Source organism: Polyodon spathula, chromosome 14 (genome assembly GCF_017654505.1).
Source record: "Polyodon spathula isolate WHYD16114869_AA chromosome 14, ASM1765450v1, whole genome shotgun sequence".
NCBI classification, from domain to species: domain Eukaryota; kingdom Metazoa; phylum Chordata; class Actinopteri; order Acipenseriformes; family Polyodontidae; genus Polyodon; species Polyodon spathula.
In genome coordinates, this window is record NC_054547.1 from 3,268,931 (window position 1) to 3,287,719 (window position 18,789).

At 38.2% G+C, this 18,789-nt stretch overlaps 1 protein-coding gene across 1 annotated transcript in view; it reads left to right on the forward strand.

The window, feature by feature from the left end:
• Positions 1-3,505: 3,505 nt before the first annotated feature.
• The window catches only part of LOC121327097 (cAMP-specific 3',5'-cyclic phosphodiesterase 4B-like), a 98,742-nt gene continuing 83,458 nt past the window's right edge, over positions 3,506-18,789 (forward strand). The window contains exons 1-3 of the mRNA XM_041270896.1: positions 3,506-4,083; positions 14,604-14,720; positions 18,350-18,588. Coding sequence (XP_041126830.1) covers positions 14,679-14,720; positions 18,350-18,588 — 281 coding nt within the window. The 5' untranslated portion in view covers positions 3,506-4,083; positions 14,604-14,678. The remainder of the gene's footprint in view (positions 4,084-14,603; positions 14,721-18,349; positions 18,589-18,789) is intronic.

Here is an 18,789-nt window from a genome sequence, read left to right on the forward strand (position 1 = left end):
GAAAACAGTACTAATGACTTTATAGTCTTTTGAATAACTATATTCTAATAACGGAACAACCACTAATGAACTATGTGTGGGGTGGCATCCTCACGCCATCAGTCAATATGTGCAATAGTAATTAAATTAAATATTCAGAACGTAATAATGTCATTCATTATTCACATCGTCTTGTTCTTTAACTGTTGTGTCTGGGGGTCAGAGGTCAACAGACAGTGCCACCCCTTTCAGGGGTCTTACACATTTTATGTGTGTGCGTTTTACTTCAGTACATTCAAGAGTAGATATGTCACAGGATGTATTGCCAATTAGCAGTCATTTCCAAGTAAAATTCTACATTCATTTTTAATCGACCCCCACTATTGTAAAAATGACATTTCTGCCATCAATTAATCGAACTTAAAAAAAGAACACCTTCCATTTAATCTCCCATTAAAACTATCTGTATACTGGCGCTAGTAGCTGAGCTATACGTGGAAGAGCTACAGGTATATAGCTTGAATGAAAAAAGAACAATTGTATCCAACAAACCAAAAGCACTGCATAAAGCTGTTTATATAAGGACAAGAGGAACCTGTAGTGAAGGTTACTGTGCTGTGAACAGACACAACAGGAACCTGTAGTGAAGGTTACTTCACCAATATGTAGGGATGTTGTTCATCCTTATTTTTTTGTAACAAAGTAATCATTCTTTGCATATGAGTATATTTATCCACTTTCTTCTAAATATTTGGGGGAACCAATATTCGTTTACAAAGTTGATTTGCCTCTTTTCTTGACACTTGTCAGAATATGGAACACAAAGGGAGCATACCAGTAAGACTCATTGTATTTCTAATACTGAAATTTAAATGATGTCATGTCTCTTTCCACAACCCGGAAACATCAAACTGATTTGTTTGATTCTTTAACCTACAGTGGTCTCATATATGCTTAAATCTCTATAGTCTGGCTTCCGGCCGCATCACAGTACTAAAACTGCTCTACTCTCGATTGTGAATGATCTCCTGCTTAATGCTAATGCTTGTGCTCCCTCTGTGCTTGTCCTCCTTGACCTAACACCCGCTTTTGACACCATAGATCATGGCATTTTTCTTGACTGCCTTCAGAAGTATGTTGGGATCTCTGGAACCTGTCTCTCCTGGATGTCCTCTTACCTATCTGGACACAAGAAGTCTGTTTTCTATGCTGGACACAGTGACGTTGCAAACCCAGTCACTTATGATGTTCTTTGGCCCCTTCTCTTCAATATCTACATGTTTCCCTTGGGTCATCTCATCTGCCAACACAGCCTCATGTTTCGCCCCTATGCTGATGACACCCATCTCTACTTATAACTCGACCCTGGAAGCCCCCTTGCCATGGTCCAGCTCTCGACTTGCATTCAAGACATCGAGGCCTGGATGTCCATCAATTTTCTTCAGCTGAACACTAGCAAATCTGAACTCCTTCTAGTAGGATCTAAAACTCAACTTAAGAATCTCAATATAGCTGCCTTGAACCTCGGAAACTGTCTGCTGCTGCCTTCTCCCACAGTACGAAGCCTTGGTGTACTTCTTGACAGCAACCTCTCCTTTGAGGCTGGCATCTCCTTCATGGTCAAATCTTACTTCTACCATCCTCAAAACATTTCCAAAGTCCGTCCCTACAATTCCCAACCGGATGCGGAGATACTTTGTCACGCATTTGTCTCCTGTCGACTCGACTACTGCAACTCTCTATAGTGGTCTCCCAGCACGTACCATAAACCAACTACAGCTAGTTCAGAATGTCGCTGCCAGGATCCTTACCGGATGTAAAAAACGTGAACACATCCCACCGTCGCTCGCTTCAAATCAACTCTCAAGACCCACCTGTTCTGCCTTGCTTTCCTTGCTCTTCAAGCCTGATCTCTGCTATTAGATACTGTGTTGTTGTTGTTACTCTTTCATGTATTATGCATTTTTCACTGTATTTTACATTGTTTTGTTTTGGGGTTTTTTTGTCTTTTTTTACTATATATCACGTATTGTGTATTTCTCTGTATTTAAAATATTATGGATTTTCTTGTTGTTACTGCATCTTGTAAAACGCTTTGTGATGGTGGTCAACTATGAAAGGCGCTGTATAAAATAAAAATTGGTTGATTGATTGAATGATCAATTGATATAACTTTATTAAAGGTAGAATGACTATTTAGCGTTTTGTTTGTAAAGTTTCATTTTATTTAACACTTTGTTACAGAACAAGTATTCTCTATAAGAACTATAACCTGGTGAAACTGGCCTATTGTTCGTTCTGGATGTGCTAAATATAATGAAGCAATCAAATAAACTGAAAATAAATCTGCTGGGAATGTGATTAAATAGTCTAGCAATCATTCTCATCTTGCAGAAGGACCGCTTCGAATCATCTAGCTGCTACACTTTCAGATAACTGTTTAGTGTTCTTTATGTAAGCACAATCATTTCTATTGCTAATGCAACCAAGTACAACAAAGGCATTGGGTGCCCGAGTCTGCATTAGGTCCTTTGAAAAACCTCCAAGGCTAACGGCTAACCTTCTTTGAAAGGATGCTTAGAAATGAGAGCTGTACACTGGAGTTATTGAAGTGCAATATGTCACACAGCTTGGAGTTCCTTCCCAGAGGTCTTGTTCAGACCACATGAAAACAAAGCAATCTTACAAAAACACACAAGATCTAATTCCATATATCAGCAGTATAGGCTATGCCTATACTAGCTGGCTTTATATATATATATATGTGCATACGGCAGTGATTAGTTGTGATTCGTAGTATTGAAAGAAAAAAAAAGCCCAAGGAGTAACCCTATTGATCCTTGCTCAGTTAGTTTAGGAGAATGTCATATTTTTTTAATTCATATTTTATTTGGAATTTAAAATTTCAACATTCTTACCATTTGTGTCCTTAGACTTCAGTGTATTTGTAGACTGGAGCTTCCCTATTTGTGTTGTTTGTGCACAATAAACAATGCCAACATGGAACAGTTGTGCATATATACATGTATTGAATATTGAAGAGTTAGAAAAAACAAATACAAGAAATCAGTCTAGGGTAAGAGCATTGGAGTGGATCTACAGATAATCAATACATGTATATACAACTTTTGATACCTGTTTTTTAGTAACTCGATACAACACGAATATAGTGACTCTATATCTCTATATATATATATATATATATATATATATATATATATATATATATATATATATATATATATATATATATGTGTGTGTGTGTGTGTTTAAATGATTAAGAAATAATTTATTTCAGGACGTTTTGGACAACTGTGTAGAAAGAAATGTAAACACAGTGCAGTTTAGAAAGATACCAAGCTTACTTTTCTCTCTCCAGTCCAAGGGCTTTCGTGCAACCATTTGATTCGAGCTCACTCTTAATCACAGAGGAGAAAGCCGCCTCTGCAAGAAACGGGCAAGCGGCGCAGGCACGAAACATCCAGGACTGAGCACAGAAACGAAACGAAGTCGACGATGGGTTTTTAACCTGCTCCATACAGAAATAAAACCACTGGAATGATTTTTTGAAGCTTGCGGGATTCGTCCTGCGGGTTTGTCCATTGCTAGTGAAATACTGGGATAAATAGATATTTCCTCTGAATGGGCATGCGGTCAATTGAAAAATTATTTTTAACAACAAAACCTACTGAGGTCAATCAATATACGATATACTGTGTAGACGGAGAACAAGCAAGAAAAAAAATCACGAATTGTCTGTAAACCCTGTGCATGTGGTTTAGGCTGACCATTGCGATCTTTCAAACTGTAAACTCCAGAATGATTAACAGAAGAAAAATAAAATAAAAAGGTCCTTATAATTTCCCACCCAGGATCTGAAAGTGGGATCTGTAAGCAGTGAACAGTGTCTCTGTTTAGGTTAGGGGCGCCCAGGAGCGGTGACAACGATTCAGTCTCAACACCACACACCCGAGAGTACAAAAGCGACATCCACTCAATACTTTACTCGAGTGGGGAACAAAAGGAGACTGCTGTTTCCAGGTGGAGTCTTAACAGCTGTTTTTTTTTTGTATCGGCCCTTCAGATCAGTGGAGTGATTTCGAGGTAAGCGTGCCTCTTGTTATGTTGATGGTATCTCTTTCTGGTGTTCTTTTGTGTAACCGTGCTGTCGCCTTGGAAATCCAATGGCTCATAAAGCCGATCTTTTAAAAACCAAATTATTAGATATTTAGCGACCTTTCACAAACTTATACCTAAGAGAAGTTACGCGCGGATACAGCTACCCTCGGTATTTCATATTTTTATTATTAAACCTTTTTAAAAAAAAAAAATAGTCAGCTATTTAAAATAGGCTACGTATATGTAAACGTGTGTATGCGGTTTTTTTTTTGTTTTTTGTTTTTTTTTATACTGCTATCAATGGCGAATCTGCTCTCGTCATGCAGCTGCCTAATGTCGGATGGCAGAAAGCCCATGCGTAAAAAGAATAATTTATCGGAAACTACAGGTGTTCCGGTTGATCAGGTCGTCGATAAAGATGTATCCATAAAAAATATCACATTTTAGCGTTAATTGCTTAGCCAACCATTTACTTTGTAAACACTGTACATCATTCAGCCGAGCAGGGTTACAATGTAACGGAAAATAAACACAATCCTCTTCAGTATGCATTGTAATATTCGAGCTAGAATGTGCCACACAGAACTAAATATCGATCTCCTCAAACACGTGCGTATAAGGTCAGTGTGTGCGCTTTGACATCTTTCTGAATAGCGCCTTTGTTTGCTGATCTATAGTTTTGAGGTGAACAATGTATTGAGAAAAAACCAGTCATGAGGTTTGGTACACCTGGGACTTTAGTGCACTTGCTCCTACAGCGTCAACCGGAGATAACAAATAAATAAATAAACAGCTGGTGAGCGATTGAAGTGAAAATGTAAGTCTGTTTCTGTTTGTTGTATCAAAGGCGTTGTGCAGGAGGTTTGCCAGAGTAAAGAACCATTCGAATCAATTGGGCCCACACAGCTGAGTCATTTTCATTGGTGCCAAGGTCCGAATGTCACTCGGAGACAGGCTTCTCCGGTGAAATTAGAAGGAGAAGGTTGCTGTAGTCATTTTAAATTAGCTTAAAGGACCTGCTTTTCTTCTACAATCGAAAACTACAACAGGACACAAATGCTTCAGTCAAAAGGAGGGATTCTGCAGACAGAAGAAGGATGGCGGGTTAGTCGGTAGCTTTGCTGTGCTGTGTGGCTTTTTATTTACTCTTAGCAAATAGTTTTGTGGCACTGTGTTAACGAAAACATCTATAATAATTTGACTGTAGCACAAAGGAGCTGGATAACAAGATGATTGATGATGATTGAATACCTAGTTTACCTCAGTGTAAAGGCTAAGCATTGAAATACAGAGAGGAAAGGTACTGTTTAGTTTCATCACCTCCATGGTATTAAAGGCACATTTGTCTAATTGCTTGATCAGTAATCCGTAGGCACTTGCATAGAACGTCATCTTCTAAATGATTTCAGTAAGGACAAAGTACATATTTGGGGAATCAAAATAACAAACTAAGATCACTCAAACGTATTCATCCTGATGTTTGTTTTCAAATCTCTAAGATTAATATATATATATATATATATATATATATATATATATATATATATATATATATATATATAGATATATATATAGATAGATAGATAGATAGATAGATAGATAGATAGATAATTCAGAGCTGTATTGTATAATTGATCAACTAGAGGCATGTCTTATACTTGGCTTTCCGTGTTATTTTATTTATTTGAAAATGCAGTTACTCCTGTGGTTTCATATAGCCCACCCCCTGTCTGAAAGCACTGTAGATGTTGAAATTACTAAACAGTATCGTGGTAAACTCCTATCGTTACATCTGGTGATGTCTTGCAAATGGATTTCTGGTGGATGTTCTTGTTTTTATTTTTGCCTGTTATGTATGCCTGTTTGTCTGATTATAGGCCTACCCTGTTGCTTGTTTATGTGAGCATACTGAACCATGCATAATCTAGCAGCAAACATTTCAGGGGGCTTTGGAACTGACTGTATTCTGCAGTGAGCTGTGAAGCTTTGGAACTGCCCAATGTGAAATGCAGCTCTACTGTAAGTCTCTATTGGCACATGGTGGACTTTAAGCACAACAACTTACCTTGTGGAACGCCTCAAACATTATTAAGCTATAATAATGTACTGTGTGTTAACTGAAAACTAAAAAGGTATACTAAGGCAACACCCAACAACTTCAACAGTTTATTAACATCCAAGAGGCTAGTTCTCTTATTCTCTAAATGTATAATACTTGGTTTTAAATGAGTGATACAGCTATGTTTGTTGTACCATCAGATGCTTTTCCCCCTTACAGAAAGGGTGGGGTGGACCAATTAAACAAACGCTTTTTTTCTGACCACGTCTCAGTCCCAGTCAGGTCTCCGGTCCAGCAGCAGCTCAGGACACCGCTGGGGTACAGTGCAAACAAGCGCTTGAGGGATTCTGTTCCATCTGTTCTTTAGCTGCTAGAATATTTAAGAGTTTTTCTACTTAGCTGCTGCATTCCACATGACTCAGTCCTTCAGCTAATTGTAGCTAATTCTGGTAAACATTTACATGCATTCTGCCTCCAGGGATCATTGCAACACGACACTATCAATATGATAATATGAATAGTAGTTATGAAGTGTATTTGTTTTTGTACTGCAGATCAGCTGTACACAGTGCTGTAACAGCTGTATGTGTACAGTGTGTTATACCTAAAAAGTATATCTGCAATCTAGACGTATCCTGAGCACAATTTCTAGCTAGGAGCATTTCCTGCCAAATGCTCTTATAGAAGAGGACACTGAGACACCCACTGCATTGCCGTTTGAACCATTTCAGATTGGTATGTGTTCTAGAAACATCTGATCTTGATTTGAAACGGCATGTAGATGTTGTACAGGTAATTCAGCTTAGTCAATCTCAATTTATCCCACAGTGAATATTAGTCACAAAACCACCACAGAATCTGCACAGTCTGTTCTGCATACTGCATACCACTGAATACTTGCCTTCTTTACAATTGGTACTGTTGTTAATTTGTAAAACCTCTGCTTTGTATAATTAGTTTGGGTGAGGTTCTGTGTGCTGAGAATCTGTTTAGAGTTGGCAGAAGGGAATGAGTTCAGAGAAGCCAGAAAAATGTGGAAAAGAACAGGAATGTCAGTCCCTGAAGGTAGCCACACCCAAACAGCATCACACAGGGCTCAGACAGAGCCTATATAAAAGTTTATAGAGTGTTTTCCTGACAATCAATATAATATATATACACTCACACACACAGTCGCCACTGCTTAGAATGGGCGTGTTTGTGTGTATGTGATTCACCTGCAGTAAGCGATGGACGGTATAAACTCCCACACAGTAACTTGACATTCAAAATGTCCCCCAATCAGCACTACAGTAATCAAAACAAACAAGTGTGTATCTTAGCTTCCTTAAACCTTTATTTTAACTTAGCTCCTTGAGTCCTCATGGCTGTCTTACAAGGATATCGCTATATGGTGACCAGTACTGTAGATTTGGAATTCACATAACACACATATATATGTATATGTATATATATATATATATCATTTTATTTATTTTTTAAAAAGTTTATACAACAGTAGTACAGTGCTTTAAATAAAAAGTTCCTTCTATATTACAGAATTTAATTATTTATATTTTTATCTGAGTATGCAAGACGCCTTGGTTCTGAAGTGAAGCCAGTTACAACAGATATCTTTTTTATTTTTAGCTTCAACAGATAGCCTAAAAAAAGAAAAGGAAGAAAAGAAGCCTTATTAATCTTCAGGAATGAAAATCTTGTGCTGTTACAGCAGAATATATTCCAAAGGATGGGGGTCACTGGTAAGAGACAGTATCAAAAGGGATGCGGATCAGTTGGAGCCGTGCTGGAAAACACGTTTCTGCAGTCTTCCTCCCTACATTTTCTTTCTGAGAACTTCCTGTTAGATTTTTTTTTTATATAGTCATAGAGTTTATACTTCATAGAATTCTTGACACTGTAGTGTGATGTTTTGTATTGATTGCTGAGATTATCAGCTGTTGGCTGGTAATCAATGCAACAGGTTTGGTAGACAACCCTTAACTGTATTTGCTCCAGATGATAAAGTAGGTGACAACTGGAAATCCCACCACTGGATTTATAAGTACCGTCAATAACTAATGTAACAATTAATACCATGCTTTTCATTAATTCTATTGCCTTTAGTTAATTATTTAAAGATATGGTTAAATCTATATGAATGCCAATAAGAGAACCACTGTTAGTGTAAATGTGCACAGGGTCAGTAAAGTATGTGCTTCAGCTGTCTCAAGGTTGAGTTCAGTTTTCATATTGTGCACATTAGTCCATTCGTTCCGAACACTGAGCATAACATTAAAACACAGGCTATGAAAAGGCTCTTGGTGAATGCTGTTCGTTTTCCTGTTGAGTAGCAGTAGTGCATCTGGGTTTAAGCTCGGTTGTTTTGAAGGTTGTGCTGTACACTGATTGATGTTAATGATGTCTAACTTGGTTTTAATGACCACATTAACAAATGAGATGCGTACTCTCTCAATTTAAACTGCATTATTACAAGAGATGACATTGTCCGAGGCGAAAACCTAGCAATTAGCCTATAACGTGATGGCTGTAACTCTTTATACTGTAATGAGAGCTCGTTGGGCGTTCTGTTCACTGCGCAAATCGATGCAAAAGTTTGCGGTGAATGCCCCCATTTACAGTCTTTTATCTTACTCCAAATCTGATTAGAGGCTGAAAGAGCTGTTAATGCGTTATTTAAAACTACAAAGCATGAAGGTGTATTGTTTTTCTTTCATGTGATTTTTTTTTTTTTATGGAATTAATTAAGCTGGTGCTGCTGTTTTATTATTTATTTATTGGTTTATTAGTTTATTTATTTATTTGGCAGACACCTTTATCTAGGTGTTACAGGACAGTACAGGGTTACAATGCAAAATTCATATTTAAATACAGCATAGTTTACAGTAAGTGCAATAATATTAATACAATACAATAACAAATAGGATGCAACAGGTTAAGATAACAAGTTATAGCTACGATGACATAGTAGCACAATAATACATTAGTTGAGAATTGTAATTGGTGTTTTATTTTTTTCTTTCTTTGCTCGTGAACTCTTGGTGCAAAGCTCATGTAAGTTCTTTAACGGAACATTTCCATGAATATTAAAACATTCGTTAAATAACTCAGAAATGAAAGCTTTGTGAATGTGGTCCTTTTGCCAAAACTACGAGGTGAAGATATGGATTCTTAAAGCTGTTTAATCCAAATCTTTAACACAATTTGTTTCTGAAAGGAAAAAAAAAAAAAAAAAAAAACACCAATTACAATTCTAAAAGCTCCAAAATGAAATGTGTGAGTTTTATTTCTGGTCTGGTAACTTTATTGTGTTAAGTAATTATGTGTTTGTCTTCCTTCCTTCCCCTTCTTTGTCTCAACACTTCTCGCATGTGTGCTCTTCTCGATACCTATCGGTTTTATAGGCGATTGATTAGGGCAGAGCTGTACAGTTGTACCATTATTATCAATATTACAGCAATTTCTGTTATTCGCTGGGGCATAAACATAATTACAAACTCATATGTACAGGTGATCTTTGATCATTTTCTTTGATCTGTTTGCTCAATAACCATGCTGACTTTGTAAATGCTGCAGATAAGGTCTCTCAACTATGTTGTATATTTTTAATAATAATAATAATAATAATAATAATAATAATAATAATAATAATAATAATAATAATAATATCTTGTGCATTTAAGTTATTCCTTTCCATCTTAAATATGGTTTGAAGCAAAAACAACCCTCAGTGAGGGTGTTATTGACCATGTATAGAAAGTAATTTACTGAAGTATGATCAAAGATGTTTGAGTGCAATATAAATTATTACTGTGGCGCTCCTAAGAATGCACTATTAGGACCCCTCAGAGGACTATCCTATGTCACACATATTAAACAGTTTTTCTATCAGTATTAAAGATGAAGCAGTATATGCTGTGGTACAGCAGCAAAGCATGACCCAGGGGCCCACTCGCATGAAGACCTGCTATGATTGCTGTGAATACAGGGTATTGAAATGGGTGGATCAATAGAAGAGAGTAGACACGTTTTCTAGTTCATTTATCATTATTACCATGGACTGTAGGTGGTAACCCTTATACTTGCATAAGCAGTTAGATACTACTGTAATGTGTTCAATCCTCATTAAATTGTTCTTGATGTGTTGCTATGACTAAGTTGAATGACTAGCTTGGGTATTAAAGACCATTGCTTTTACAGATATACAGTAGATGTTGCTTTTGTCTAGCATATTTTCATTATGAGTAAAGCTTTAATTTGACTATAGTAAGTGGTTTTTAGCAGTGACTAAACAAGTCTGCAGATTGGTTAGTATGATCTATAAAACTGGAATCAAGTTCACAGCATTACTTGTGTTATTCTTTGCTCAATTCAGCTTTACTCTTAAGACTGAATGATTTGTTTGTTTTTTATAGGCATGGTCTTTGTAAAAAGCTGGAATGGAGCCCTCGCATTGATTGTATTGCTCAGTGGAGCAAGCAGAGCATTACATTAGATACGTACAATATTAAAGAGGTATTGAATCCAAGACTTTAAATATACAGTATCCAGAAAAAAAACAAATCTAATGGAACTAAAATGTCGCTCTATGTGAAGCACATTTTTTTTTTCAAAATCCCCAAGATGATGGTTCTGCTAGTTCAGTGATTTTATATATGTTTAGGCTTGTTAGGTTGTAAAGTCTGTTCCAATCCCTGGCACAGACGGCTTCTGTCTTTTTTCTCTGGCAGCCAGACAATGTTGTAGAGAAGATTCAGAGAGTGTTTCATTGAATAAGGTGTCAGGAGTTGCTATACTGGTAAGTAAGTAAATCCTTTGAAGTCGCACCTTAGAGAATACTAATCCCAATCTCAGAGACAAGTCTATTAGTCAGCCTCTAAATTGGTTTGTGAGGACCAGTGCATTTCGTGTTAAGATGTTTTGTAAAACAAAATAGATCCATAAGGAACATGTATTCACTCCCTGACATACTGATATATTGGGATTTGATCATTCTGAATCATGAAATGACTGTAAACCTGATAATTACATGGACTTTGTAATGCATTTACAAGGATACCAGTGACTTAAACCAGCAATGCCATCCCAACCAAATTCAGTTCTACACTAACATAGAATTCCTTGGTTTATATTTACTGTGTAGACTTCCATAGTTTTAACATTTTATCTGTTGGGACACAAGCTTCCTCATCATCCATTAAAACCTTCTGTCCTATAGCTGTACTCCTGCTCTTGCTTGCAGCAGCAGAGGCTGGCATCTTAAAGCTCTATTGTATTATACACCTGAGAAACAGCGTTCCGCTGAGCTTCTCCGACTACCTGCAGCACTTCTTGAACTTGACAGTTCTCTATTGTACTGTATTCCCAGGTGAGTTACATATCTTTCCTTCCCCTACCATTGGAATGGGATTCTACTTTCCAAAGAGCAAAGAGCAAAGATTTCTGGGTCTCAAATGTCCACCAGAAGTGGAAAAAATCTCTCTCTCTCTCTCTCTCTCTCTCTCTCTCTCTCTCTCTCTCTCTCTCTCTCTCTCTCTCTCTCTCTCTCATCCAGCTGACTTATTTAAATGGTTTGAGGACCTGAAGTTGACACTGCTGTTGACTTTCTGTCCTGTGTCATTGGCTGTAGTTGAGCCTTGATCCTGCCCTTTGACTTTGCAACTCGGGCATGCGTATTGAGGCCGGTATTTATCAACTCCAATTCAAGTAAAAAACCCAAATCCTGTCTCGTGTACCTCTTTTCAGCTGGAATATAACTCAAGCCGGTGTTTGACATGTAATCTCAAATAACACTGCTCAGAGAGTTCCGTTGAAAGAGGAAAACAAGCGTGATCTGATTAAAATTTCACTCTCTGTCTCAGTTTATGAAAAGTCTTATCTCCAAATTATACCCACAAGACGGGGAGCTGTAGTACACAGACAGAATGCAGTGGTGTTTCTTGTGAGCAGAATGTTGATGCTATCCATACATTGCTCTAGAAATCCTGATTGGGGTTCCTGCTGGAAGTGAGCACAGAGTCCAATAAATGCAGCCAATGAAGCTTCTGCTTGATTTACTTGAAATCACGTGCCAGGTATCTATTACTGTTCTTTTTTAAAGTATATCATACAGCTGTGGCCAACAGTTTTGCGTCACCCTACAGAATTAACAAGATTTGTTTCATAAAGCTGAGTGCAACCTGCTGAATAATGTTCCGTTAAGATATTGGATTACATACCGCTTTGTAGTTTTTCATATTTAACAAAAAAGCTGGCAAAAATTGAACAATGTGACATTTCGAAATCTGACATGAAATACTGTCCTACTATTGTGGCTTCCTGTAGACTTTTGCAATATCCATTTCCATGTCTCAAATCCTAAAACTCCAGGAGATGCAAAGTCTTTAAACAGAGCTGTATATTGCAGTGGAAATCATAGTCTTGCTGCTGGTAATAAAGCTGATCGTTGGTGTAACTTCTGTTGTGGATTTGCTGATCCACATAGTTTTTCATGGACCTTTAATCTTTTGCAGGAATCTTTCTAATCATAGCTCTTTAATGTGTTGTATTATATTATGAAAGCTTATTCATTTGTTATTTCCCATCTGTAGGTTTGCTAAAGTATTATTCATTGAATTGTATCTAACGGCCATATGCAGGGGACTCTGATGTAGAGGTAATTCTGTAATAATTCCTACTTCCAGTATTATCTGAACACGAACAAGTTTGTAAATGAATAAATTCAATGAAAACGCATGGTGATGTAAATGGCAACAAGACAGAAAAGGAATATAGTGAACAAGGAAACGTAGTTGGATCTTTTAGACACAAATTGACCCTCTACTCAATAAAGTCATAGTCATAAACTTCTGTAATTGTGTGTGTGTGTGCATATATATATATATATATATATATATATATATATATATATATATATATATATATATATATATATATATATATATATATATATAGATATAAAATACAGCATTTGAAAAAAAGACATCTAATAATAAGATAAATAAAAAGCCCCAAGACATTAACTGCAAGCTCCACAGTTTAATACAGCTGGAAAGTCATTCTTTTTATTTTAAATGTCTGTTCTGGTCTCGGCTTAATAACTCTAACGCTGAAGGCTGATTGATTGGCTGGTAGTTCTAAAACAATTAATTGCAATAGAGTTGTGCTAAAGGCTGTGGGGGCCTGCGAGGAATAAGAACAGATGAAATTGAATTATTTAAATTAGAAATGTTCATGCCTGTAACGTTTTATTGTATGTTTTAAAAATTGAGTACATTTATTGTACAACAAATAATAACATAAATAAAGACCAACACATATGTTTTAAATCCAGCTCTGTTTATCTGCTTATGCTTTGAATGTTGCATGTAGTTGTGGGGATTGAGCACTGCGTTAAGAAAATCCATCACTGTTTATGCACCTTATTCCACAAGATATACCACATACTGTACTGTGAATGTACTGTAGGGCTATATAACAGGGGCGTTACAGTGTGGGTAACCCCCGAGAGACACACAGAGGGTTTGTATTTGAAACTGCATTCAGGCGTGCAGATTTTACTTATTTAAGCAGTTGCAGTGTTGGTTGTAGGCCTAGAACTGGAGGATATATACTTAGCAGTACATGAATAACAAAAAGGAATAACAAAACACAGTTAAAAAACAGCTAAGAAATAAAAAGGTGGCCAAGCACAGGCCATGTGCTACAGGGAGGTCCCGCACCAGGAACCTTCTTCCTAACATAAACTAACTGTGGTAAGATTAAAAATCCCATTAAATAATCCCTACCGTAAAGTCCTTCACCTCAAGGCTGACCAACCCCAACCCCAAACCCATCCCCACCCAACCCCAACCCCTCAACCCCAACCCCAACCCCAACCCCAACCCCAACCCCAACCCCCCAACCCCAACCCCAACCGTAAACCCAACCCCAACCTCAACCCAACCCAACCCCAAAGCACCAAGAAGAACAAAGAAACTGTCTTTTCAGACTCCTTTTAAAGGAAAGGTGAGCAGGGTTAATTGATTGTCAATTGTTCAATTCCCCCCTGGCCACCTGCTGCACATTCCTTTTAATTAGGCAAGCAGGTAGGTCTAACCTCCCAGCCCTGCCATTCAATTAAACAAATTAAACACATCATTATTTACAACCCAACCCAAAACCATATTTTTTTTAAAAACCCCAAAGCAAACCATGCTATTTACAAGGGCAGGCCTAAGCCCTGCCACAGGCGTAGACAGGGATAACAGTTTTAAATATCACACATTTCCATTCCTATTCTGCAGTTGTAATAAACTAATACTGTATTGACCTCCCTTCATATGAGAACAGTTTTAAAATTACAATCCCAGTGGTGTATTTGAATTTACTAACCACCGGCAGTTCTGCAGCGCTGCCCTAATGAACAGCTTTGAAATATCCTTTCTTGTATTTCTGTTTTGTCCAGGAAGTGCATGCTTGTGAAGAGTTGCTGGGACTAATCGAATTGGGATCTGCCCCGAACTTCGGCCCGTTTCCCACCATGAAGAAAAGTAGGAGCGTTCTGACAGTGTCCCCAGACGACGTGAGTAACTGTCCACATGTCAGGTGTTTCCAAGTTGAATGGAATCTGAGTGAAACGCTGTGGTGTCAGCTTTCAAACCTTTTAGATTAAATTGTATCTGACAGGCATGTTTTCCTGGGGAAAAGTCACACTGGCCGTCTGTTCCCTCTTTAAAAAAAATAATAATAAATAATCACTTCTGTTGGAGAGCTATGGGTGGTAGCAAAAAAAAATTGGCTAAATTGCCAAGTTTCTGCAAAAATAGTCGTTTATTTTGTAGAAAAGTACAGGCCAAAGGTGCTGGACAAACAGTGCAAGAGGGAAAAAGTACAAAGGTTTCAGTCAATTCAAGACCTTCCTCTGTGACATTATTGCAGTGTCCTGGGCTTCTTATCAATTCAGTTTGTATCTTATATCTTTTACCATAGATTTTTTTTTTTTTTTTCCTTGTATATATTTTGGTTCTTTCTTTCCATTTCTCAATTATCAATCGCATGTGATTATGTATCAAATCATGTCTGTCTCAATGGGTATAGCTATAGCTTCCATTTTTGTTTTCCATAACAGATAAAAATCCATTATTATTCTGAAGCAGTAGGCTACACCTTGCAGTGGTGCTTCTTTGTGTCATGATTAGGGTTAGCATTAGGCTGATTTAGTACCACAGTCACAGACATTAGAGACTGCTTTAATTGTGTCCCTCAGGTGGAGATCTTTTTCATTCTGCTTTTTCTCCCTGCAATGTCGTTTTGTTGGCTTGGTTACCTTTTCAGGGACTCATTCATGTCATCATTCTGCAGCCTCCTCTGTACAAAACTCAAGGCCCTCCTCCCCCCCGCATTTGCCACCTGTGTCATGGGGTGCCAGACTGCCTGGGATTGTTCCTGGATCTGACCCAGACTTAAGATACAGCCTGGCACGTAGTCATCATTCTGTACAGCACACATATTCCAACCTTCTCCCTTGCAGAAGGCTGTTTGATATGCATTTGTAAGCAGGAATTATTCTCACTTTCTTAAAATTGTGAATGAATACATATATATATATATATATATATATATATATATATATATATATATATATATATATATATATATATATATATATATAATAATTAGTGCTGGGACAAATATCCGAATATTTGAACAGATATTTTTTGACATGCATTCGGATACAAAAATCAGATGTTCGTATTTGCTAGAAATGACAAAAATACCTTGCACTTATTTACCACCTCATCAGAAGTTTTATGACAGTTTCAAAAATGGTAAATGAAAAAGAGCTCTGTGTGATATGTGAGATGAATTTAAAACAAAAAAAATGGAATGTTCATTCCTAGCGGTTCCAAAGTTCCTTTTGTTTCAGAGCATAAAGGAAAAGGAACGAGAGTTTATCTTCAAACTGGTAACTTTAGAACCTCTGGAAATAAACATTATATTCTAATAATCATGACACCATCCACAGAATTTCTGTATAATTACAATTCTTGAACAACAACAAGTTTACTGCACTGTGTTTACTTTTCAATTTAGTATGCCCAATTATTATCTGTATCCTCGGCTCACCGCCTGCCATGGCGGCTGGAGCACGCGTCCTCTGAAATGTGCTCCTGCCAATCCATCATTTTTCGCAACTGTGGATCCACAGCGATGCCACCAGACCTATAGTGCCAGAGGACAACACAGATCTGATGCCTCCACTGCTGAACCACAGGCGCCCTGTCGGCCACAGGGGTCGCTGATGCACGGTGAGCCGTGGATTCCCCTGCCAACCTAAGCCATCCCTACCCGGGCAGCGCTCACCAATTGTGCGCCACCCCCTAGGAACTCCTGGACACGGTCGACTGTGATATAGATTGGATTCGAACTTGTGATCTCCAGGCTATAGGGCACATCCTGCACTCCCCGCGGAGTGCCTTTACTGGATGCGCCGCTTGGGATCCCAAAAGAGAAACACACTTTAAAATTCAGTTTAAAAAAACTAATCTAAAAAAAGTAATGTTTCAATTTTGACTTGGTCATCTACTGATGTAGCACCGTGAGAAAAGGTAGGTTGGATTTGGGTGGACGGTAAATAATTACAGGAATCATCGGTGATTGACCTTTGTAAAGTTAAGGTTATACTAATGATTCAAAAGAGGAATAGCTTTCATTAATATTTTATGTAACATTATAATTAGAGCGCTGAATGGAAGCCAGCCCCCAACCCCGCCCCACTAGGCATGCTTCTAAAAAAATTTATAGTTTGGGGGAGATGCCGCTATCAGTGATAGGAGCTCAGATCGTGTCATTGCTTAATCCAGGCCCTGGAAACCAGGCAAGGTTCAGACTGCAGGTCCAGATGACAGCCAGGATCCAAGCCAGTGGCAGGATCGTGCAGGCATCACCGCAGTGCTTGAGCCGCAGGGCAGCAGTGCAGGGCAGCAGTTTGAGTCACAGAGGATATTTAAAACTGGGATGCTTACTACATTTGTAATTGATATTATATGCCATGCAGGTTAAATAAAAATAATTCCTTCAGGAGGGATCTCATTCATTTTGCCTGTGCATAAGCCAGGGCCTGTGCTTGTAAACGACTCTACCTACCGCCTGTGTAAAGGAGAGATATGCAGAGGCCTGCTTCTCCAGTGAAGATCTGATTGCTCTTCCTATAACCTCTCCATTCAACCTTTACCTTCACCTTAAATACCATTCATCCATTGTAAAGACTTTAACTGACTTAATGCAATAAATAAACCAATGGCAAAATGAAATTATCTGCAAAATTCTTCCACTTTGTATGGATTTGCTTTCTGTGCTGAAACGGGAGAAGAGAAGGCCCAATGGGCCAGCTTTGAAGTACAAGCTCTCAGTTCTGTTCTGTGTTTTTGTACGACCCTCTACCTTATTGCTTTCTCTTCTCTTGTATTTTTTTTCCCTCTAGTCCTCCATTTTTATTCTATACACAGATCTTCAAACTATGTGTTTCAGTGCCTTCTGATCGTCTGCCAGTCCTGCCACTTGGGCAAAAACTCTGCCAAGTATCCATGTTTCCTCTATCACCAACCCCATCATCGTTCACACAAGCATATGATCCATTGCAACCCCCGCCCCTTGGTTTATTTATTTATTTATTTATTTTTTAACTAATTGTTATTCATGAGTAGCTGGCCCTCATTACACAGCAGCTGAAGGGCATGCAGCCTGAATGCACTGTTCCATTCCACTGTTTAAGTTGAGAATGTCTTCTGACTGAGACGTCTGTGACATTCCTATCCTAAAGAAGACACAGGGATCCGAAGAGTTTTCATAAAGCAAGGATGCCCTCTAGTGACCGAACCAGAAACACAGTCTGGTTGTATTGCCTTTGTTTGTACCACTCGTTTGATCTGTTCAGTTGGTTAGTGAAAAAAAGAAATAAATCCAATCCAAAATGTTTTTTTTTTTTTTTTTTTTGGATAAATTTAGTGCACTGGACAGGTGACAGAACACACCTGTAGAAGTCTACAATGGCAACAGTAATAATAATGGTTACACAGGTTCTAAACAATTCCTTGAAAAAAAAAAAGAAGCATTGAAAACGTTTCGTGCAAAGCTTGGAGACATAGATACAGATGTAGATTATTATTATTTAATTTTTTTTAATAAGTGTCTCTGCTGTACCTGTTATAGGAGAATAAAGACCCTCCCGACTGTGGCTTGAGCAAATCCTTCACCTCTTCAGCTAACACTCTGGGTGTGGATCTCAGGAGAGGCAGGAGACGGTACTCTGGCAACCTGCAGCTGCCACCCCTGTCCTGGAGACAGGCAGAGAGAGCGAAGACCCCAGAAGAAGAGTTCCTCCCAAGACCTACCACCCTCCCCTTCATCATCCCCCCTCGGATCGACATCACTCCTGTGGATCCTGAGTGGTAAGCTCTGTCAGGCTTCCTTGTTGCGGCGGGAGGGTTGTTAGTCGTAGGGAGGACCCGGGGCCACTATTTCTGATTCCTTCTGGCAGTGATGAGGTGGAGGGGTTGTCTGGTGCCCAGTCCTACAGACACGGGTTCAGCTGCTATATCAGTGGTGACAGCAATATGCTGTAGTGGAGGCATATGTATATCTGTATAATG